Genomic DNA, 24,882 nt, shown 5'->3' with positions numbered 1-24,882 from the left:
GCATATACCTCATTTGCAGGCTCGATACCTGGCCCCAGTCGGGGTGCATGCGGGAGGCAACCAATCAATGTCTCTCTCTCATATCAATATTTTTCTCTGTCTCTCCCTCTCTCTTCCACTCTCTCTAAAAATCAATAGAAAAAAAAATCCTTGAGTGAGGATTAACAACAAAAAACACAGCTACCTCCTTTCTGAGAATTTAAATTTAGTTTTTAACCAGGCCTGAAGATGGGTAAACATCTACTCATTTAAAAAACTGGATTAGAAACTATTCGAGACATAAAAAGTCTCAACACTATATAGCAAACTATTACTCCCCCCTCCCATTTCCCCGAGGAAGTCCAAGGACACATCATCTACCACATGAGCAAGGAAACGAATAAGCCATCTCTTCTCCAAGCCATAGCATTATGATTAGGAAACAATTTCACCTGACATTCTTTTTAATGTAAAGATTTGATCAAATCTAATATATTGTAAGGCATTATAAATGAAAACTACAAGGCAAAAAACATAATGCCCCTTCTTAAAGAGTTTAAAATATAAGATTAAACCAGAAAATTAAATGTATGCCTTTTCATCCCTTTTAACTATTTTGTGTACTACATCGAAAATCAGTGATTTCTACTAAATGAAGATTTAGAATAAAATTCAAACTTCTATAAGCAAAAAAAAAAAAAAAAAGTATTAGGTCTGAGAATGCAAAAACATCGGCATTTAGAGCAGTGGTGGGTAATGTCTGGCCCTGCCAAGGCATTAGGGGTGAGTTAATTAAATGTTTAAAATATAGCAGGCTAATTTTTAAGTTGATAATTTTGTATGGTCTGCAAATGACGTTATAAATATCCAAATGGTCCTTGGCAGAAAAAAGGTTCCCTACCCCTGATTTAGAGGATATTAGTTTTGGCCCTGGCTGGGTAGCTCAGCTGGTTAGAGCGTCATCCCCATATGCCAAGGTTACGGGTTCAATCCCTAGGGCACATACAAGAAAGAATCAACCAATGAGTGCATAAATAAGTGGAACAACAAATCAGTGTTTCTCTCTCGCTTTCTCTAATTAATAAATTTAATTGAAAATTAAATAAAAGTATCTAGAGAATATTAACTTCATAAGAAATTCGTGCCAATAGAAAAATAAGAACAATGTCATGTGCTAATAATACTTATAGCATAAAAAAGGGAAGGAGAAATAATTGTTCAAAATATGTCTCCAACATTCTCCCATTCCAATTCTTTTAACTGCTCATGGAGAAGGTTTTAATTATTTTGTAAGCATCCTGCAGCCTCTGATACATCCAACAGGGAGAACTGGTAATTTCCCTTTGACAACAGGGAAAATCGGGACTGGAAAAACACTAAAAAAAACCTCCAAAACGTAACTAAGCCCAAAATGACTTGGCAGGAGTTGGGCACTGTGTGAGGTGGAATTATTGGTCCCAATTCTTTACATGATCTGTATTATACAACCATACTCTTGCCTTGTATTCATGCTTCTGGCTCAGTCATATTACCTCTGGCCAATGGGACGTTAACACAGAGGCTTGAAAAGCTAGGCTTGCTTTCTTGCACCTCTGCCATCACCCAAAACATAACCCCAGAATGAGACAGATAGATCACAGTCACCACAGTCTGGAGATGCAAAGCGGAAAGCATACAGCTTACAGATGCATAATGAGAAATTTACTGAAGCATTTACTGAGATTTTGTGGTTAATTGCTATATAGTATTATATCAATTAGTAGCTAATAGATACAAAGAACCTTAAACACTCAAAAAAACACACCAAGAAACCAGAATCAAGAGGATTTCCCCCCCACAAAAAAAACAGCGTACTCAATCTTTTCTCTACCCAACGCATTCCAATTCTCAGGGGACAAGCATTGGGGAAGGTGAGTATTCAGAATATCTAAGTGGGAAGAGTACAGTTTTTGAAAGAGCTAACAAAAATATCATGATAATCACCATCACCATCACCACCACCACCACCACCACCACCACCACCACTATTCCCTTTAAGAATCACTACCAAAGACTGACTATGCTAACAGAGAGATGTGTGCACTTTATCATTTGTTTTAAATAGGTGTTTCTAAATTACAAAAAAAACTGCTTTTCTTTTAAATAGTTTAAAATTACAACAAATGATTGTTCACTTAAATTTTCTCAGCAAGTTTTCTTTCTCCCCTTAGCTGGTCCTAAATTTAGTTAATTCTAAAGGAGTTTCCCATCCAAGAAGTTGTACCACTACACTGAATTTATTCTATACCTAAAGATAATAATTTGTTTTTATGCTAAATTAAAGATACATATGTACTCTATGTATTCATCCTGATCAATGACTAGAAATAACAGGGCCCAGAAAAAACTCTATGAAATTGAAGAGGAGGGTAAAAAACTGTCTTTATGATGTTTTTATTTAAAAATTGATAGACATTCATTTTTTCAGATAATTAAAATACCAATTATAAGCTACATTATATAAAAAAACAATTTCCAAATAATTAATCAACAGAAGAAATGTATTTATGTGAAATCAGAATATACTAGAGTACATATGTATATACAGAAGATATTAATTAAAGAGAATCAAAGGCAAAAGCAAGAAAAACTTGACCCTTGGGAAGTAATGCCACTCTTACAGGAGAAAAAAAGAAAGCACTGATATGAGAATTTAAAAATGAGAATGAGCAGGAAAATATTCCAGGCAGCAAGATGTGCATGTTCACACAATACATCTTCTCATTAATACAGGTTGCCCAAAAAACAGGTATACACACTTTAAAAGCTGATAGCTCAATTGATGTTTCTTTCTTTTCAGCCAGACTAAACTTTGAACAAAGGAAATTCATCCTAAAATGCTATTGGAAATTTGAAAACACAGTTGAAATACAAACAACGCCTTTATAATTATTCAAAGTATATATACATTTTTGGGGACAGGTAACAAAAAAAATTAGTCAATGCTGTAGATTCTTTTAAATTTTGAAAATGAACAGTATGTTAATAAAGACTGACTTTATAATCATTCAAAGTGTGTAGACTTTTTTGGGGAAACACCCTATATTATCATGAAAATGCATGCTTTCTATATCTGCCTTACAATACCCAGGACCAGAAATTCAAAATCGTTTGTTTTATTATAATATTAATAATTTTTTATTCTGCTATTAGTTTTATAACATTTTTTTCATTGATTTCAGAGAGGAAAGGAGAGGGAGAGAGAGACAGAAACATCAATGATAAGAGAGAATCATCAATCAGCTGCCTCCTGCACGCCCTACACAGGGGATCAAGCCCGCAATACGGGCATGTGCTGTGACGGGGAATCAAACCATGATCTTCCAGTTCATAGGTCAACAATCAACGACGGAGCCAAGTCAGCCAGGCTAGTTTTTTGTTTTGTTTTTTAAATAGAGATAATGAACCCATTAAGGTTCAACACTCTGTAGCTCATACGAAAAATCAAAAATATTTCAATATAATGGAGATTTTATTGTATTGCCAATACTCAACAATTTTCTATTAAATTTGGAATTATTTTTAACATAATCAAAAAATTCAAACCAAATTAGTTACAAACTAAAAGAATGATTGAAGATATTACAGAATAAAATAAGAAACCTATATATACTTAAATTTTTCACCAAAAAATTGTTTTAAAGCCACATTCATGCCTTAAAATTCTCCAGAAATTTTATCTATCTTTACTAGCTACCATCTAGTTTCCCAACAATAAAAATAAATAATAACTCCTTTGTCTTTTTCCTCTGAGGAGTTCCTCAAAAAAACAACAACAAAACAAACAAAAAAAACTATTAACCAAGTCTAACCAATTTTGGTTTTCTATTAATTTTCCTTGGCAAGCCATTTACAGCAATTAAATATTTTTATCTAGAGGCAATATTCTACGATTTCATGTCCTCTCTGGATAGAGCCAATTTGCAATCTTATTTTATTTTCTTCAAGTGAAGTGATAAGAAGACTAAAAGCTCCAGATAGTCTTAATTTTAGAGTGCGTCATTTGACTTGTTTGCACTTATTCTGAATTTTAAGTTGAGGTAAATAGTTAATTGCTGTAAAGGTCAAGGGATTAATCCCTTTCACTGGTTAATAAAATTACTAACAGTAGAAACTTCAATTCTAAAATTCTTAACTGGCAATGAGTACAATGACACATGTCATAGACAATCATCCACATCCAATTTCAACATGACTAGTAGTCCAGTGTCCAAAAAAAACAAATTGACTCTTCAGAGCAGTTACAGACTATCCATTTTGTGTTAAAAAACAAGCCCTGTCCAGTGCTGCTCAGAGTGTTGGCGTGCACACCGAAGGGTCACGGGTTCAATTCTGGTCAAGGGCATGGAGCTGGGTTGCAGGTTCAATCCCCAGCCCTGGTAGGGGCATGTGCAGGAGGCAACCAATCGATGTGTCTCTCTCACATCGATGTCTCTGTCTCTGTCTCTTTCTCTCCGTTCTTTCCTCCCCTCCACTCTCTCTAAAAATCAATGGGAAAAATATCTTCAGTGAGGATTAATAAAAAAAGCCAAATCTTCTTTTTTCAAGTATTATAAATGAAAACAAAGAGATTATTTCCCAACCCAGGCTGGAGAACCAAATGATCCTGTTTGCCTGCCTGCCTGTCTCTCACAAACATACAAGCATCCATGTTTAAGCATGCACATGTGTGTGCACATTCAGACACATACATACACAATATGGGAACAATAAAGTTGAAAATATGACTCTATATTGCCTAAAAGTTTTACAATGCTCTATCAATTTTTATTTCTCTTCCCATTTCCTAATTTTCCCAACCTAATCTTGAGAAACAGAAACTTACCAATATCACTGGCAAATTCGTAGACATGGGGTTTTTGTAGCAGCCCTAACTGGCACATACAGGTAAGGGCATTAAGAGCTTTCACAATAACAAATTCCTCAGCATCACTAAGACCTTGTTGCAGCAGGGGTTTGAGAATTGAGGAGCTCTGCCAGCCAACATAGGCAGCAACACCTGAAAAAGAGAAGCAACGTTACATGATAACGTACTCTACACCTGGAAGTACAAATGCCATTAAGTAAAACAATAAAATTAATTGAAAACCAAATATATTGAGCAACAATCAGGGAGACGACATTACACTTCCTACCCAGCACAATAAATGAAAAGACCCACAACAAAATAAATGACCAAGAAATTCTGGAACACCGAGGGGGGAGGGGAGAAGATCCTAGGAACTTATGAAAAGAAAAATATAGGTCCCCTAAAAACGAAGGAGAATGATTGGCTTTAGATTATCTTCAGCAACAATAGAGAGGCTAGAATACAACAAAGCAAGCAATTTCACAGCTTCTCAAAGGTAGGAAGTACCCTTTTCTCCAAAACATTCTACGGCAGCATTTGCAGAAACATTAATACTATTGCCATATGAGTTTCTTCCCTTTTTTTTTTTTATTTTTTAGGAAAATACACCCAAAAGCAAATATTTTAGCAGTTACTTTCCCAGATTATAAGGTAATAAAATCTAAATCCTACAGCTTTCTGCTACTACATGAGAAAGTTTGAATACCAGCAAAGCTTTCCAAGTGTAAAAGAGTCTTTAAACATTTTGAGTTAAACAGCAAGCTGTTACAATCATGTCCAAAATGATATAGAGGGTTAGTGGGTAATTATAATAACATGGCTTTAGCATATAACATTTCATAACTGACCAAATCTAAATTTTCTTTCTAATTAGATTGATTTTCAATCATAATTACATTTTAACTATTATTTTCTGATTGTAAAAGTTATGTATGTTTACTATAAAAAAATTTGACAAATACGAAAAATATAAAGAAAACAATCACCTACAATCCCAGTTCTGCATGTAACCACTATTCACACCTTAGTATATATATTCCAGTCTTTTGTATAAATACATATGATTTACTGTTATCTTTATACAACTGGAATCATACTTTAAATAGACCTACACTATAATTCAGTCACTTTAATAATATTTCATGATACTTTCCCAGGGCATTAAATATCATTTTAAAACAGTTTGTAATGACCATATGGTATTCCTTGATATGGATGTATCACAGTTTAATTAACCAATCCCTTGACCAACTAAGATATTCTTATCATCCAAAAGCAGCAGGAAGACAGACAGAAATACCAGGAACTCAACTCATTATTAATAAAATTTAGTGGTAATGTCACCTTTCAAATTGCCTGTTTTTGAGAATTCAAAACCTTAAAGAGAAATTTAAAAAAACAACATACCAACTATACTATCAAAAAAAGCTCCACGCAGATGCCAATCATTCTTATCATTCAGGAAAGTAATCATGTGAGACAATAAAACATCATTGGCTTTTTGACGTCCAAAAAATACACACAGCCGAGTTATTCCATTTTCCATTAAGGTTTGTTTCACGATATTTTCAGGGTCACTTAGCAAAGTGACAACTTTCTGCTGGACCATTTCATGCAAGGCTTGGAGCTCTAAAAAAAAAAAAAAAAATAAGTAAAACTAGAATCTATTATTTTTCCTTATACAAATAGACACAGTCTTCCTTCTTACTCCTCAGAGAAATGGATTACAGAAGCCACTATAAAAAGTCTATAATCACTACATTTTTCCAGTATTTAGAACTCTGAAGAATAAATGGAAAGCTGAAATATAAAACTGAAGAACATCCTAATAAGCTGACTTCACAAGCTTGGCTACTACCTCACTAATTAAACAGCTCTATTTATGAGGCTTAAGGAGAAAAGTACAGGAAGCACCAGAAAAGAGATCATACTGCTCCAATAAGATCAACCTAATCAAGGACTTGAAAACACTAGACTGGTTCAGAATAAAATCTGATGATGCAGGGCAGGCATTCTTTTTTTATTTTTTTTAAATATATTTTATTGATTTTTTATAGAGAGGAAGGGAGAGGGATAGAGTTAAAAACATCGATGAGAGAGAAACATCGATCAGCTGCCTCCTGCACACCCCTGCTGGGGATGTGCCCGCAACCAAGGTACATGCCCTTGACTGGAACCAAACCTGGGACCCTCGAGTCCACAGGCTGATGCTCTATCCACTGAACCAAACCGGCTAGGGCAAGAGCAAGCATTCTTAAAGGCTAGATTAAATTTCAGAAGCAAGTCCTGTCAAGGCTTTGCATGATCCGGCTACCACTCTGGCCTTATCTATCCACCCTCCCCTTATTTACTTACTTATCTGTCTTCCCCTTACTAAAATGTAAACACAAGAGCAAGGATCTTGTCTGTCTTAGGCACCACTGTATCCCTAGTGCTTAAAGCAGGCACAAAATTGCCTGATGCAGAGCTATCTTTGACAATTATCTGTTGGCTACGTGAATAAGGGCAGAGGCCACTCCTGGTGCATCCACGGTCAAGGGAAATGGAGGTCTGTATAATGTTCACATTAAGAAAAACTTCAGGTTAACTCCCCAAAAGAGTTAACACTTAAATTCATTATATAAAAAGATCCAATTACATGGTTATAGAACATTGAACAGTATTATTTTCTAGTTCCATGGAAAAAGTGAAGATTTCCTTTCTGATATATTCTTCTGTAAGTTCAAAATTATTTGTCTTGAGCTCCATATAATTATGCTGTCTTAAAAATTATGCTACTTTCTACAAGTAATAAGAGCCATTGCAGTTATCTGTAACATAAAAATCTGAAAACTACACTTCTCCAGTTTTTCTCAACTAGAAACATCTTAGAACAGACCTAAGCATATTATTTCACTTCTAAATATCTAACTCAATAAACATTAACTACAAGTCTATCCCCACTTTAATAAACATATCTTTATTAGAAATTGTACGAATGTAAAGAAACTAAGACAGGCCCAGCCGGTGTGGCTCAGTGGTTGAGTGTTGACCTATGAACGAGGTATGAACCAGGAGGTTCGATTCCCTGCTAGGGCATATGCCCAGGTCGGGGCTCAATCCCCAGTAAGGGGCATGCAGGAGCAGCCAATCAATGGTGTTTATCATTGATGTTTCTATCTCTCCCTCTCCCTCTCTGAAATCAACAAAATATATATATACACAATATTTTTTTTTAAGTGGCTCTTTAAAAATAAAAAATAAAAAGAACTCTGACCTCAAAGAGTTTATCATCATATCTGTCCTTTACAGTAAAATGTGTGGTTTTTAATATGTAAATCATAGATAGTATAAAATAAACACAAGCTTATGATTGAGGATACATAGGATATACTCACGTAAGGAAAAAAATTTAGATTCTTTAGCTATGATGTTGTCAATGGTTTTTCTTTTATCGTAAGAATGAAATAATTCAGCTAACTTTATTATTGACACAAATCAATTCTGGCTGAAAAACAATTGAGCTTAGAATCTGTAGCAACAAGCTGATCATTTTCTGGCTAGATAAGTATTTGAGAATAGAGAGAATAACCAGAAACCAGGAACCCTTCCTACCTATAGATCTGGTATTTTTCACCTTACATGAAAATTAGAAATGATGATTTTCCCCAACTTCACATTAGCAATTCATTCTAAGTAATAGGAAATCTGGAACAGAGAATCATACTACCTGTGTCATAATTTCCATTGGGATGTGTAACTTCATCTATTTCTTCACTATTTGGGTCATTTTCCATATTGAGATTTTTTAACTGTACTAATTCCAGGAATCTCAAAGCTGTTTCTGCCAGCAGAGCTATGTTTTCTATAAAAGGAAGAAAAATTGTAATTATCTTCTTAAATCTCTGTAATGTTTATAACTTTTCCTCCCTAACTCTACATATATAAAATAATAATCATAAAACTAAGGAGGAAAAGTAAAACTTTTAAATTTAGCACTTTAACCAAATCATATTTTAGTAACTAATTTCATAATCTACAACTATTTCTAAACTATCCTATATAATAAAAGGCTAATATGCAAATCGACCGAACTGCAGAACAACCAGTCACTATGACATCCACTGACCAACAGGGGGCAGATGCTCAACACAGGAGCTGCCCCCTGATGGTCAGTGCACTCCCACAGGGGGAGTGCCGCTCAGCCAGAAGCCGGGCTCACAGCTGGCGAGCACAGCGGCAGTGGCGGGAGCCTCTCCTGCCTCTGCAGCAGCGCTAAGGATGTCCGACTGATGGCTTAGGCCAGCTCCCGGGCCTAAGCCGTCATTTGGAAATCCCCCGAGGGCTCCCGGACTGCAAGAGGGTGCAGGCCAGGCTGAGGAACCACACCCCAAGTGCACGAATCTCTAGTGTTTTAATATTGTGCATAGGCATCTTTTAAAAAGGCAAAAATAACCCAAAACACAGCACTCAAACCTACTGAGAAAAAAAAAAATCCTTTTAGAGTCCTACCCTTTAAACAGTATTTTGACATTAGACTAACAAACATTCACCTGGAAATAACAGATCAAGCTGAGCTTTGGGATCACACAGACCTTGGCTCAAATCTCTACCCTGCCACTTACTAGCTGGCTGCTTAACCAATCTGAGCTTCAGTTTCTTCACACATAAACGAGTCACATCTATTTCAAAGAGCCATTACCAAACTGAATCAATCACTGTTGGATTGCTTCACAAGTGATACTCTGAAGTTCTTAAGGAACCAAAGTGTGAGACTGTTTGCCACACTTCTGCAGTTGTCTGTATTTTCTTCTTTCTCTTTCTGGTAATCTAGTAAAACTGATACTCCTCACCACTGTGAAAGTATCTACTTCTGAGTTCTGCTGTCATATTTGCTATTAATTATATCTACTCTATTGCTTATATCTTCTTCCTTCCATTTTTATTACTGTTTCTACGCTTCTTCCTCTACTACTTCTGTGCTTCTTAGCTTAACTCTGTACTCTTCCATCTTTGCAGTAAATAGCACTGAACATAAAGTTTAACTACTTTATTTTGAATCTGACACTCACTTTCTCTTAACTTTTTACATTTCCGAAACTGAGATGCATCTCACAATATTTGAGATTTTTCAGTCTACCAAATGCAGTGATTCCCTCCACCTCCCCCAGGTTCAACACGCTTCTGAATAGAATAGAAATTTACCTCTATGTAATCAAGGTATTAATACCCTACAATGCCTGCTCACCCTAAAGATGGAGAAATTTGGGGCTATCCTCTGGTAATAAGTCAAAATTCTAGATGAATATCCCCACTTTAATTAACACATCTTTATTAGGAAAAGTCTCTTATTTTTCTGAACCTCTAAAGTCTAAGTTATGCTTATTGACAAAAGATACAAATCTATACCAACATCTCTGAGCTAAAAAATGTTAAAGAAATTTACAAATTGATTTTAAACTTTTAATTACTAACATGTGTTGTTTAATTATACTTAACCATACAAGTTCAAACAGACCTCTGGTTCTATTAAAAAAGGTAGCTTTGTCATGCACCAAGCCATCGTGAAGGGACACTGCAAGGTACTGGCACTGTCCCTGGGTTATCATGGACTCGCATCATAAAAACCCAAAAGACCAAAGAAAAGCAGGATTGCTTCAAAATCAAGGTCTAGACCAGTAACTCTGAGAACTGAGAAAGAATTAGACCAGATACATTGGGGTCATGTTTTTTAGACTCTCTCATTCCCAATTTTCTCACTGGTAAAATGAATATAACAGTCACTGCTCAAGGTTTTTGCAAGGGGTAGTTGTGACAGACATACAGATCTTAGAATCTTAAAATCTAGACTTTATCTTAGAATCTAAAATCTATCTTAGAATCTATGTATCTCTTGCAACTAACCCTTGCAACAAGCCTGAACAGTAGATACCCTGACACACAGCAGGCTTTTCAACAAATAGCATTATTTTTATGCTATGACTATTAGTAATTGACTGTCAATATGTTAACATGGCACCTACACATCAAAATCTTATCTATTTAACACAATTAAAGAACAGACTAAGATCCCCTGGGTCAAAAGTAGAACATGAAACCCTAAAGATACAGCTTGTTTTTAAAACCTAAAAACTTGTTATTTAATTTTATCTGGCTCAATTGTCAATTGTATATTTACCAAGTGAATTATAAATATGCTTTGTTACAAATGATAAACTCAGATATATCTTAAAGAAATCCTTCATTTTCTAGCCCTGAAACTTATACCTATACAATTATGGAAACCAGAAACCATACATAAGTAAATAGGCTGATAGATAAATAAATAAAAGTAAAAATATACATATAAAAAAAAGAAACCCAACAACTGCCAATCACTTTTTGGATGTGCCTAGTATATATGGCCAGCGTCCAAAGACCATTTTTCACGTTCCATTACAATACTAACAGGCGCCCTGGCCGGATGGCTCAATTGGTTGGAGCATTGTTCCATACACCAAAAGGTGGAGGGTTCAATCCCCAATCAGGGATAAGGGAGGCAACCTATTGATGTTTTCTCTCTCCCCCCCACCCCCATTCCTCTCTCTAAAAATAAACAAACATACTCGCAGGTTAGGATTAAAAACATCTGTAAGATGTTTCCTAAGCAAGCATCTTACAGCAAAGGGACAATATCATCACCACATGTTATGTACTTCAAAAAAGAATCCCTGATTTCCATAAGATTACATTTTAGAAATAAATTATGGAATGATGTAAATGTTTCAATGGCATTTCCATGCAGTAATAAGCATTCAGAATTTAGGGAGCTAAAATTATGAATCTGTATCACTTGATTTTATGAGAATTACAAGTAAAACATGCAGGTGTAACACACGTCACCACAAAGAAGCCATACATCCTAAGCACTATAGTAACTGAAAGGATCTTAAATTCAGTAGGTAAGGCTAGATTCTTTCAACACCAAATTACCCAGCAAAATAAATCTTTTCAACAATAAATTGTTGCATATCCTAAAATTGATATTCAAACAGCTTATTTGTTCAGAGAAGCTTTATAAAGGCCTAAAGACATACCCCAGAAGCACATGTTTGTAAATATTAGTCTCCCTTCAAATTAAATATAATACTCCCAGTAAAAGTACAAGATTCTGTATTATATACTTTTTACTAGCTAATTCTGATCATTTCAAAAATGAGAGTACACACAAAAGTTGAGTCCCAGGTACAGATTAGCTATAAATATTACTAAAAAGTACACAAATAGTTCAGGGACCAAAGGTCATTCTCAGAATTTCCAAAGAAATCAGAAAAACAAGAGGTATTAGTCACTAACTTCATAAATATGAGTAGCTATTACTTAGACCAGTGGTCGGCAAACTCATTAGTCAACAGAGAGGCAAACCACGGCTCGCGAGCCGCATGTGGTTCACGAGCCGCGGTTTGCCAACCACTGATTTAGACAATAATCTCTTACCAGCATAGGCTAGTCTGACAATAGTAGCATCATCTTGGGCCAGGTGGGCTATGCCCGGCAGAATATATTCCGGATAGATATTGATATCATTGCGAGGAACCTCTTTGACTAGAGCTAGAACTTTGGTCAATGTCCTCAAGGCTTCAGCCCTCACTCTAGGAACAGAGTCATTGCTGAAATGCAAAAGATATGGAGTAATACGATCCAAAAGAATTTCTACACTTAATCGTGGAGCCAAATGGAGAATAAGTTCCAAAGCAGCAAGTTTGGAATCACAGTATTTAAGGGTCTGTAGACAGGAGGTTATAACAGACACCAAGATAACCAGCCCATTTTCCTTAGGCTCTCCTTCAGCTTTTTCCGGCAGATCATGTCCACAGAGATTGTGAATAATGTTGCCCAAATCCTTCCGTATAACCAGAATACGCTCATCTGCAGAAAGAAATGTTTCCTTGGCAAACTGGGCCATGTAGGGCTGAAGGAAAGTGTAAAATATTTCAGGAAAGGCATTGCCACGCTGCTGCTTTAAGTAATCTTCTGCCTCTAACCGTTTATCTGGCTCACGGTGAATCATCTGAGTTACCTATACCAAGGGGAGAAAGAGTAAAAAATGGATTTGAGAAAAGCAAATTAAGTCAGAGAAAAGCTACAAGGGCATCTTAACCATGATTTAAAGGATTTGTGAATTCTGACTCTTCTCAATCTTTACCATTCAAACTACTTTCAGAACCTAACAAGTAATATGTGACTCTATTACTGTCCTAAAAAGCAACAAGAAATTACATACTAACATATTACAGATGACCCAGACACATAAAGAGGAGGTGAATTCTGTTCAACATTCACCATTTATTAAGACAGAAGAGTAATATACTGCTGCCCACAACTCAAGGATTCTTAAACTTTTTCTGAGCAAGAGATGTCACTGAGAATCTGAGGAAAGCAATGGGATTTTCTTCAGAGAAAAAGGTATACACACAAGGTTTGCATACAAAATTACACACAATTCTGAAAAGAATTACAGATCCCCTAAAACCTACTTACATACCACAGTTCTGGTTTAGAGACCTATTTTCACAAGCTTAAGGAAATACCTGGTTTAAGTGTAGCACTAGGATCTGTTCACAAAGGGCGTCAGTGGTTTAAACTTTTCAAGTAGTGTAAAAGAAGTGTTAAATCCTGCAAACACTAGAAATAACATACCTTATTTGAATTTATCTTATGTTTTCTAGCATCATAAGAAAATTTTTTCAATATACAGAGCATAGTTTAATCTTTCCTAGACCATCACACTGTATTAGCCATTATTCAAATACTCAAAATATCATATACGTTTATCTAGTTATTTGAGCTTTCTGTTTAAGAGCCTCATATTGAACTTGGGGAATCAAATATACTATAAATAAGGAAAAGTGACCTAATAGAATTACTCTGACATTTAGGTTAAGCTTTAAAGATTAGTCAATTCACTCCTTTCACAGTTAAGAAAATGTAGGCCCAAATTCATGCCAGTGTAACATGATGAATGAATGCCACATCCAAAGACATACCAGCCAAATATACCAACTCCTAATCCAGCTGAGCTAAACATGAGCAAAATTCGTTTCCTTCATCTAAAGCATATTTTTTAGTATATGCTATTTGTAAGAGAAATCAAAATATATATTTCCCTACCTTACCTAAAGGATATTTTAAATATACCATATCCTTTCCATGACTCAAGAGTCATCATAAGCATCAGTTCCTATACTGACTGACTTTAAAAAGATCCCCTCAAACAGTAATATGGATATATGGCTTATATGACCTCCCACAGAATTCCTCATATCTGTTCTGCTATACTATTTTGTGATTCTACATCTTCCCTTCCAGAACTGCCCTCAGTGTCAAGGGTAATATACAAAGTTAGTAGCTTCCATATGAAATGGCCTTATACTGCTGCATTATATTCAAGTTGATGTTTCCTGTCTTCTTCATATCTTACTAGCAAGTTCTGGCCTGGACAACTTCTCTAACCCCCAGGCATCTCCTTACCTCCACCTAAATCCATCCAAAGCAGAGCTAAAGATTATAATGGGATGAGGTGTCTGTGTGAGTTTCAGTGTGAGTGTGTGTGTGTGTGTAAAAACCATGAGGTATTTGTATTAGTCTATAGGGCTTTATTGCTTTGTTTCAAATTTATAACATTTTAGAGAATGGACTAATGCAAAAGAACACAATTCTATTAAATTCTTTATGGCAAATATTTGTAGCATAGTTACCAAATCTCTGATACTGCGATCTTCAATTTTATTTAACACTTGTTCAGGGAAAAACTGTCCATTTCTATAAGCCAAAAGTTGAGAGAGATCAAATAATGGTACACCTTCTGTAAAAAGCTCAGCTATCACGCAACCTGGAAAATAGCAGATTAATTCCATTAAAAATGAAATGCAAGAAATCATTAATATAGATCAAGAATTCAGAGAATTCATAAAACTGAAAATGTGAAACCAAATAAACTGAATTATATATTTTAATGCAATATACAACAATCAATCAAGATAGGGAAAATGTCTATTGCCTAATCGTCAGTTTCAAAAAGTGTAACATCAAAAAGGCCCATTCTATTTTTGCCCCTCTTTAAAAAAAAAAATCAAATAAAGTTACTTCCTAGTTCTATAATTTTAAATGAATGTGCACATATAATGTACACACCATACATTTAGAAATAGATGGATAGAGTAAAAGCCACAAGAAGCCACACCGGGGGTTTTTTAAGTATGGATTTATAGAAATTAAATTCAAAAGGAATTACTGAGAAATCATAGCTGACAATTTTATTCATTAAACTAAAATTGTATCTACTATACATTAGGCTCCCATAGTACATGAAACAGATAAAATCCCTGCCCTCATAAAGCTTTCATTATAGGAAGGGAGGCATAAAATAAACCAGTGAACAAAAACAATTATAAACTGAGAAGTGCTAACACAATTATAAAATGAGAAGTGTGGCTGTTAGAGAGACGAGATAACCCAATCAATCTGCACTGATGTAATCTTCTATAGGGAATTAAAAAAAACTATTCACATTTCAAAAAGGACAAGCAGTTTCACTGAATCACTGTATAACATATATTTAACAATTGTTTTTTTAATTATTGATTTCAGAGAGGAAGGGAGATAGAAACATCAATGATGAGAATTACTGATCATCTGCCTCCTGCAGGCCCTCTACTGGGAATAGAGCCTGCACATTTAACAATTCTTAAAGAGATCCTTACATAGCATTAGCTCACAGCCTTTGCATTTGCTGGTCCTTCTGCCTAAAATGCTATTCCCCAAGTATACACATGGCTTATACCTCCACCTCCTTCAAATCTTTAATCAAGTATCACTTTAGGCAGGGAGGCCTTTCTTGACTGCTCAGTTTAGGCCCACAACAATTACAACTACCTCATACTCCACACCTGGCACATTCCCTTTCCCTGCTGTTTACCCCACAGCATCAACTGCCAAATTACATATTTAATGTATTTATTTCTTTATTGTCTACATGCCCACTAGAAAGCAAACTCCATGAGGAAGGGATTTTTGTCTATTTTGTTCACTGAAAAATCCCCAGCAACTAAGACAATTCCTGAGACATAATAAACACTCAAAACATTTATTTCATTAATTTCTACCTATATAGTGTCAAGTTTTAGAATAAAAAACTTAAAAATAGCTATTACAAACATCATAACCAAGAAGGAAATAGAATTGAACAACACTATGAACCAACTGGATCTAACAGAAATCAATGGAACACTCCACCCAATAATAGAATACAAAATTCTTCTCAAGTACAAATGGGACACTCTCCAGGTTGGAATGTATTCTAGGTCATAAAACAAGGCTCCAAAAGTTTAAAAGAACTGAAATCACACAAATTATGTTCTTCAAGTCACAAAAGCACAAAATAAAAAATCAGGAACAGAAAAAAATTTGAAAAATTCAAATATTAAGAAGTAATCATACTCCTAAATAACCAATGGATCAAAGGGAAATTATGAAATACTTTGAGATGAATGAAAACAAAAACACAACATACAAAAACATATGTGATGCAATGTTTAGAGGAAATGTGTATCTATAAACACCTTAAAAAACAAGAAGAGAGTAAACTCAAACCAAAGTAAGCAGAAGGAAAGGAATAACAAAGATTGGGGTGGAAAAGGGACATTACTACCAACTGTACAGAATGAAAAGAATTATGAGAGTACTTTGAATAACTATATGCCAACAAATGTGATAATCTAGGTGAAATGGACAGATTCATAGAAATAGATTACCAAAGCTGCCCTAAAAAGAAATAGAAAATCTGAATGAGCATTATAAGAGATTGAATTGGTTATAAAAATTTCCCACAAAGAAAAGCCTACACCAAGATGGCTTAACAGGTGAATTCCATCAAACTTTGAAGAAATTAGCATTAGCCCTTCACAAATTCTCTCAAGAAATGCAAGAGGAGGAACACCTCCCAACTCATTCTATGATGCCAATACTACCCTTATACCAAACCAGATAAAGACATCACAATAAAAGTACAGACCAATATCTCTGATGAATATATTTCAGGCCGCACTCCCCACCCTGACACCAGGTCAGGGGACCTCAGACCACGCCCCCTGCCCCAGCAATGGGCCAGGGGACCTGAGGCTGCGCCCCCCTGCCTGGCTAGGCTTGACAGGGGATCTCAGGCCATGCCCCCCACCCAGCAGGGCTTGACAGGGGACCTCAGGCCATGCCCCCCACCCAGCAGGGCTTGTCAGGGGACCTCAGGCCATGCCCCCCACCTAGTGGGGTTTGACAGGGGACCTTATGATGCACCCCCAGTGCTGGGTCGGGGGAACTCTGGCCGCGCCCCCCGCCCATAGGGGCTTGACGGGAGACCTGAGGCTGCACCTCCCTGCCGGTGGGGCTTGATGGGGGGACCTGAGGCTGCGCCCACCCCCCTCGGTGCTGGGCCGGGGGACCTGAGGCTGCCCCCCGCACCTGGCAGGGCTTGATGAAGGACCTCAGGCCGTGTCCCCCACCCAGCGGGGCTTGATGGGGGACCTCAAGGCACGCCCCCCGCCCTGATCTGGGCTGGGGGACCTCAGGTCACGCCCCCTGTCCTGGTGCCAGGCCAGGGGACCTGAGGCTACGCCCGCTGCCCAGTGGGGCTTGACAAGGGTGGGACTGGCTGGTTCTGGATCTAGCCCAATGCGGGAGGAGGGGCCGGGTCTGGGTCTCATGCGATTTTGAGGTGCATGTGGGTTGGCGGGGACTTGACTCTGGGTCCCGTGGTGCGCCCCAGACTCTTACAGGAGGATTTTCATATACATTTTACTAATTTTCTTTCATCTCTGACACTTATATTATAGAGAAAGGGCAAATACAATATTAAATTATTTCCTCTAATTAATCCCTTTTTAATGTGCACGAATTTTGTGCACCGGGTCACTAGTATAAAATAAATGAGGAGAGGGGAAAGAGGACACCTGAGTATAATAGAATGCTGAGGGCCTATTGATCAATGTAGAAAAGTGCTGGACTGGAAAATCATCATTTTAAAACCATCAGAGTAAAGACTGGATCAAGCAAGAATCATCAGTGGATGCCAAATCAAGGAGAAAATTGTGACAACTGGTCTTAAAGTTTCTTCCCACAGGTTGTAAGTTACAAGGGACTTAAAAAATTAACTATGAAGGGGAGAAATTGGGCAATATCTTGACCATCAGACACCATTTGACTTCAGAGGTGATACCATAAAGACACATCATCACCTATGTACTATTCTTACCGAAAATGAATAACCTGATTCTAATCTCAAGGAAACAGCAGACAAACCCAAAATGAAGAATATCCTATTAAAAACCATGTACACACAAATGTACATGTAAAGCTGGTAAAAACTGAATAAGGTCTATCTATAACAGGGGTGGGCAAACTTTTTGACTCGAGGGCCACAATGGGTTCTTAAACTGGACCGGAGGGCCGGAACAAAAGCATGGATGGAGTGTTTGTGTGAACTAATATAAATTCAAAGTAAAGGAGCGGAGGGGAGAGCAAGAGAACCCAATAGAACAGCCGGATCCGGCCTGTGGGCCATAGTTTGCCCACGACTGAACTATAATCTAGTTAACAGTAATGCAACAATGTCAAGTCCTGATTTTGACATTGTACTAGTCATGTAAGATATCACCACTGGAGGAAGCTAGGGAAAGGATTCTTCACAATTTTTGCAACTTCCTTTGAGTCTATCGTTTAAAAATAAAAAGTATAAAAATAATTGTTAAAAATTTAAGGGTAAAAGTATTCTTCATAAAATGTCAATGCCATAATGACAATGTGGAAATGTTACAGATTAAAGGAGGCTAAAGAGACATGACAACTAAATGCAATACCTGACCCGAGACTGGGTTCTGTCCTGGAGCATTCTCTCTATCCATGCATCAATTGATGGACACCTAGGTTGTTTCCATATCTTGGCTATTGTAAGTAATACTGCAATAAACATGGGGGTGCAGACATCTTTTCAAGATAGTGATTTTGGCCCTAGCCGGTTTGGCTCAATGGATAGAGCGTTAACCTGTGGACGGAAGGGTCCCAGGTTCGATTCTGGTCAAGGGCACATGCCCGGGTTGCGGGACTCAATTCCCAGTGAGGGGGGATGCAGGAGGCAATCGATCAATGAATCTCTCTCATCGTTGATGTTTCTATCTCTCTCTCCCACTCCCTCTCCCTTCCTCTCTGAAATCAATATTCATGTATTAAAAATTAAACACACACACACATCCTGTGTAGCTCCCCTGTAATCCACTCTCCATGCTATCTATAGTCGGTGTCTTTCTAAAACACGTATCTGAGAAACCAAAGGAGGACTTATACACTTTATGCATAGCCATAGACACAGACTATAGGGTGGTGAAGGTCTGGAGGGCGAGGGGATAGGGGCTGGGCAAACCAGGGTATGGGAGGGAGGAATGGGGGACATCTGTAATATTGTCAACAATAAAAATGTATGTTTGTTTAAAAAAATAACACTGATCTGACAATGTCTCTGAAGACTAACATGGGCATGCAAGATCCTTTCTGATCTGGGCCTTGCTTACCTCACACTCTATGTTCCCGATATCCTATATCACTTCAAGTGCTCTAATAAATGAGTGCTTCATATCATGCTTCAAGTCTTTGTATAAGCAACACTCTGCCTGAAAGAGACTCCCCTTACCATAGCTAGCTCCCAATCATCTTTCAGGTCTCAGTTTACATGTCATCTTTCCAAGAGGCCCTTCTTGATCCTGCCTCTCTACCCATCACCACCATGGAAACTAATTTAAGTATCTACATGTTCCTGTAACAGCACCCTATGCTTATTACCACCTCAGCAAGCCACATTACACTGAAATGTCCTTTTTCAATCATATCTCCCCAATTAAAGTATAAGCACCGTGAAAAAAAGTGACATAATTACTCATCTATGTCTCTAAAGCTTATGACACTGCCTGACACGTATGCAAGAATTCAAATATTTCTTAAATGTTTGAATGAACTGCTCTTGCATTTTCTAGGCACTTAAACATGTCCAATGAAAGAATACTAATATAGTGTATGAGGACAAATAAATTTTTCAACATATAAAATAATTTTTAAAGCTACATTTCTATATTCAAGTTAAATTATATGCACATCCCCCCTTAGCAAATTTAGCCAACTCAAATACCTGCCGAAAAGATGTCCATTGCTCGCTTCAACTCTCCTCTTGTTCTCTGATTGCTATTTAAGTCTACAAGTGGAGTTGAAGGATCTCTCATATATTCTAACTCAGTGGCAAACAACCCACCATCAACAAAACGTTCAGGAGCAATATAACAAGTTCTCCTCCGTGAGGTGTCAAAGAAATAATTGAAATCTGCTGGGTTGTCTTCTGGAAGGTAAGTGGGTTTAAAACTGGCAAAATCAGTTAAGAGGACCCAGTTCCAACTGGTGACCATTACATTCTCAGTCTTGATGTCCCCATGACGGACTCCAGATTTGTGTGCTTGGTCCACAGCTGTCAGGATCTGGAAAGCAATCCAACGTTTTTCAATGTTATTTAAGAATGGACGGGTACTTATGCGATCATAGAGATTGTCTCGCACATATTGCCTGAAGAGCATGGCTGCTTTCTCAGATGCTTTTTCTGCTGCTTTCTGGAAAGGGAGACAGTTTTGTGCAGAATGAAGCCTGATTTTCAGTTCCTCCAGCTCTTGTTTATAGCTGGTTAAAGGCAATGTGGGATCCTGAATTGCAAAGACCTTCACAACCACCAGGCCTTCTCGGTGCTTCGCTCTAGCAACTTTAAAAAAACGAGTACTCCCCAGGCTCTTATCATATTCAAAGTCATGGATATCTGAGAAATAACTCTCCACAGAAAGGATCTGGGAAGGAGCAATGCCAGCAAGCTGATTTCCCATAATGGCAGCAACTGCCTCCAGGTCAGTAAGTTAGGAAACACCACCTATTAAAAAAAGAAGCAAGAGGGAAAAAGAAACAAGCAATGAAACACCTTCTTTATTTGGTCTCCTCCTAAAAGATAGATGTACCGTATTTCTCTTCCATTGAGATCATTGTACCTATCCTTCCAGGCAGACTCTAAATTTCATACACATTTATCTAAAAATATCTTGTTATTTTATGTTGTCCTTTCCAGGAGCTGGGCTGTATTTAAATAGGCCCCTTCAATATTAAGTTGAAGATGTTAAAATTTGTATTTTCTAATTTTTAAAATGACTAAGTCTTTACTATATGTTCAGTATTGTACTTAGGGCTGTGAGAATGACAAGTCATTGTTCAAGAAGAACTTGTAGAATTAAACATAAGACAAAAACACATTAAAAACTGGTTTGAGTGCGGACCTATGAACCAGGAGGTCAAGGTTGGACTCCCCCTCAGGGCACATGCCCGAGTTGTGGGCTCGATCCCCAGTAGGGGGCGTGCAGGAGGCAGCCGATCAATGATTCTCATCATCTATGTTTCTCTCCCTCTCCCATCCCCTCTGAAATCAATAAATATATTTTTTTTAAAAAAAGCTTAAAACTAAGAACCGCCTAATACAAGTCACTGAACTTTCCAAAGGCTATGCTAACATCCAAAATAACAGTATCTCCTGGGCCTTTCCAGCCTGATTCCAGTGTGCCTTCCCACCCAGCTACTAGAAGGCACAAAGTTGTCTGATTTGCAACAGCCATAGGGAAGAAACCCTGGCAAAAATGTGTAAAAAGTAAACCAAAATACACAATTGACAAACACAGCCCAGGGTTTTCTCCTAGCTCAGATTTTGCAGGAAATAAAAGACACACACACACGAGGCCATGCGCACATATAAACATTTACCCTAGACTCCGGAAAAGTGTCACAGGTCGGTCATTAGCTCATACTAAGGTCATGGTGGGTCACTTCAGGGTCTGGGCGAGGAAGGGAGTCGGCAGCCTAGTCAGTCGCCACTACGAAGGGGGTCTTCCTTCAAAGGCAAGAAGTGGGATGTTGGGGAGGGACGCAGAAAAGTCCCAATCTCCAGGAACCCCAGTTGTCCGCCAGGGAGAACTGGGGAAGCTTTCGGGGACGAAGCAGACAGAAGAAACCAGGCAGACGCAATTGCACAGATACCCAGGGAGCTGCCCCCGCCAGCCCCCTACTCTGCCCTCAGGGCCACGCGTTTTCGGGCCTCGCCTTCCTCACGCGCGGACTTCTGGACTCTCGAGGTCCTCTACACTTCTCAAGGTCCTCAGCACCGGAGGGAAGGTGGAACTCAGGAGACGGAGGGAGACCGCCAGCTCCAGGGAAACACTTGCTCAGCGGCTGCACTCACAACAAACGCCGAATTCCCGGGAAAGCCGCCGGCTATGACTTCACTTCCTGCCGCGGAGCGGAAGTTACGGAGTGAGGCACGAGGCAGAGTACCTTAAGGGCGCTGGTTGCTAGGAGACGGGGGAGGGGCGTGGTCCCGCTCCCTGAGTCTAGAGAGGAATAAAATGCTTTAACAACATCTAGTCCCAATCCTGCCCTTCTTCCCATCATTCTTTAAACTCTGGGGCTTCTGAAATCCCCCAGAACTTGTTCAGACACCCCTTCACCTCAAGTACACAAGTTATTTAAGAGAATTCACATGCTTATTTAGGAAAGTTAGTATAATTTATATACTATTAAACAGTTCACCTGTTTGAAATACAAAAATCAATTTATACATATGTAAATATGTATACTTACAAATACATTTACAGAGTTGGCCAATCATTCCCTGCAATCTAATTTTGGAACATTTCTTGACCCCTCAAAATGAAACCCTGTAACTATTAGCAGTCACTCCCCATTCTCTCCATTCCTCCGCCCATCCCCCTGCCAGCCCTAGGCAATCATTAATCTCCTTTGTTTCTATAGACTCGCCTATTACAGACATTTCATATATATGGTATACAACATCTGCGCTCTCTCTCGCTTTTTTTTTTACAATATGTGGTCTTTGTGACTGCTTTCCTTCACTTCACTCTTTTAGGATTAGCTCTGTTGTAGATTGTGTCAGTACTTCATTTCTTTTCTTTGCCAAATATTCTATTGTATGAATATTCCACATTTATTATCCATTCATTAGTTGATGGATGTTTGGGTTGTTTCTACTTTTTGGTTATTATGAATAATGTTGCTATAAACATTTATGTACAAAGCTTTTTGAGGCCCTATGTTTTCCTTTCTCTTGGGTAAACACCTGGGAGTAGAATTGTGAAGTCCTCTGGTATTTCTATGTTTAACATATTGAAAAACTGTACACAATTGTTTTTCCAAAGTGTTGTACCATTTTACATTCCAACCAACAATGTATGAGGGTCCCAATTTCTCCACATCTTGCCTGACACTTGTTTATCCTTTTGATTACAGCCAACCTAGTAGGTATGAAATAATATCTCTAGTTTTTATTTGCATTTCCCTAATGACTAATGATGTTGAATATCTTTTTATGTGCTTATTGGCCATTAATATATCTTCCTTGGAGAAAGTCTATTCAAATCTTTTGCCCATTTTTAAATCGGTTATTTGTCTTTTTATTACTGAGTTTTAAAAATTCTTTATTCTAGATGTTACAGAAAACCGAAGAAGAACAAAGCAATAGTTAGAGAGATAGAGTTACATTTATTACGCGCGGGTCCAGAGGAGAATGTCTCTCAAATTCTGGGCCCCAACATGCAGGAATTTTCCCTATTTATATGTTTTTACCTTCTTTGACTCCCAAATATGGGGTGTTTCCGGCCCCTTTTGCAAGTTCTTAAAGAGCCCGTATGTGCTGGGGCTTCAAGACCTCAACCAGAGGCCTGGCCTGGCACCAGCACTGATAACCTTGTCTGGGGAAGGTTTAATGGCCTCTCTGAAGTGGGAGTAGTCTTAGCAAGCAAGAATTTACAGAAGCCAAATAGCAGGGCTAAAATTTCAAACAGCAGTATTTATATAAGATGGATGCTTCATAGAGACAAGTCTCTTATCAGATTTACAAATAGTTTTCCTCTGTGTTGTATTTTCACTTTCTTGTTGGTGTCCTTCAAATCACAAAACGTTTTAATTCAAAGCTGAACTTTTAAAATCATCCCTGCAACAATCCCTCCTCCCTTCCCCCACATCTCTGTGTAGGCAGTACTACTACCCACTGGATTTCCCAAGTTACAAATGTGGAAGTCATTAAGTCATCCTTGATATCTTTCTACTTTCTCCCTCTTTCACCTGTCCCCATTCAATAAACACCTACTCCTGTGCTGATTCCATCTTCAAAACATGCCTTCAAGCCACCCACTGCTCTCTCTTCAGAGCCTGGGTAAGTCACCACCATTGTAAAGATGTCTAGATTTTGAAACATACTCAGAAAAGGCAGCATCATCCCATATACCAAGGGTCTCAGGTTTGATTCCAAGCTGGGGCACATACCTGGGTTTAGAGTTCAATCCCCAGCTCCCATAGGAGCTCATGCAGGAAATAACAGATAGATGTTTTCTCACACATCGATGTTTCTTTCTCGCTCATTCTCTCTCTCCCTAACCCTCTCTAAAAATCAATGAGCATGTCCTTAGGTGAGAATTTTTAAAAAAGAAATTAATTTAATCTTTTTTTATTTTTTAAAATATGACTACTAGATCAGTGTAAATTACATATGTGGCTCATGCTATATTTTTATTAAAGAGCCATGCTCTAGACCTAACTTCCAGCTTATCCTATCTAATAAAAGGGTAATATGCAAATTAACCCTCACTCTGTCACAAAGATGGTGGCGCCCATACCCACAAGATGGCAGCGCCCAGTCCCCTCAGCCTCGCTGGAGTCCCCCAGTCCTGGGGAGGGCTGCCGCTGAGAGCGGGAAGCCTGAGCGGTCTGGCGGAATGTTTGCTTCTTCGCTGTGATGACGCCCCGGCCACAGAGGGCCTCTGGGGGACAGGGGGCCAGCCTGCAGCCTCCGCAGCCGAGTGCAGGCCAGGAGAGGAGATGGCAGGCCCGCCTCCCACAGAAGCAGCACCACTCCCTCCCGTGGAATC

At 38.1% G+C, this 24,882-nt stretch overlaps 1 protein-coding gene across 3 annotated transcripts in view; it reads right to left on the bottom strand.

Annotated features, from left to right (window-relative positions):
• The window catches only part of PIK3R4 (phosphoinositide-3-kinase regulatory subunit 4), a 66,255-nt gene extending 44,015 nt beyond the window's left edge, over nt 1-22,240 (bottom strand). For 2 of the 3 annotated variants that reach the window (XM_080675731.1, XM_080675733.1), the window contains exons 1-7: nt 21,707-22,240; nt 20,055-20,831; nt 14,584-14,717; nt 12,323-12,905; nt 8,577-8,711; nt 6,275-6,496; nt 4,844-5,017 (exon numbers count right to left, since the gene is read on the bottom strand). In XM_080675731.1, the coding sequence (XP_080531857.1) occupies nt 4,844-5,017; nt 6,275-6,496; nt 8,577-8,711; nt 12,323-12,905; nt 14,584-14,717; nt 20,055-20,787 (1,981 nt within the window). In that variant the 5' untranslated portion in view covers nt 20,788-20,831; nt 21,707-22,240. The remainder of the gene's footprint in view (nt 1-4,843; nt 5,018-6,274; nt 6,497-8,576; nt 8,712-12,322; nt 12,906-14,583; nt 14,718-20,054; nt 20,832-21,706) is intronic. The other variant, XM_080675732.1, reaches the window with a different exon arrangement.
• Between the last annotated feature and the right edge of the window lie 2,642 nt (nt 22,241-24,882).

The sequence above is a fragment of the Plecotus auritus genome (assembly GCF_963455305.1).
Source record: "Plecotus auritus genome assembly, chromosome: 6".
Taxonomy (NCBI): Eukaryota; Metazoa; Chordata; class Mammalia; order Chiroptera; family Vespertilionidae; genus Plecotus; species Plecotus auritus.
This window is presented reverse-complemented; position numbering and strand designations above follow the sequence as displayed.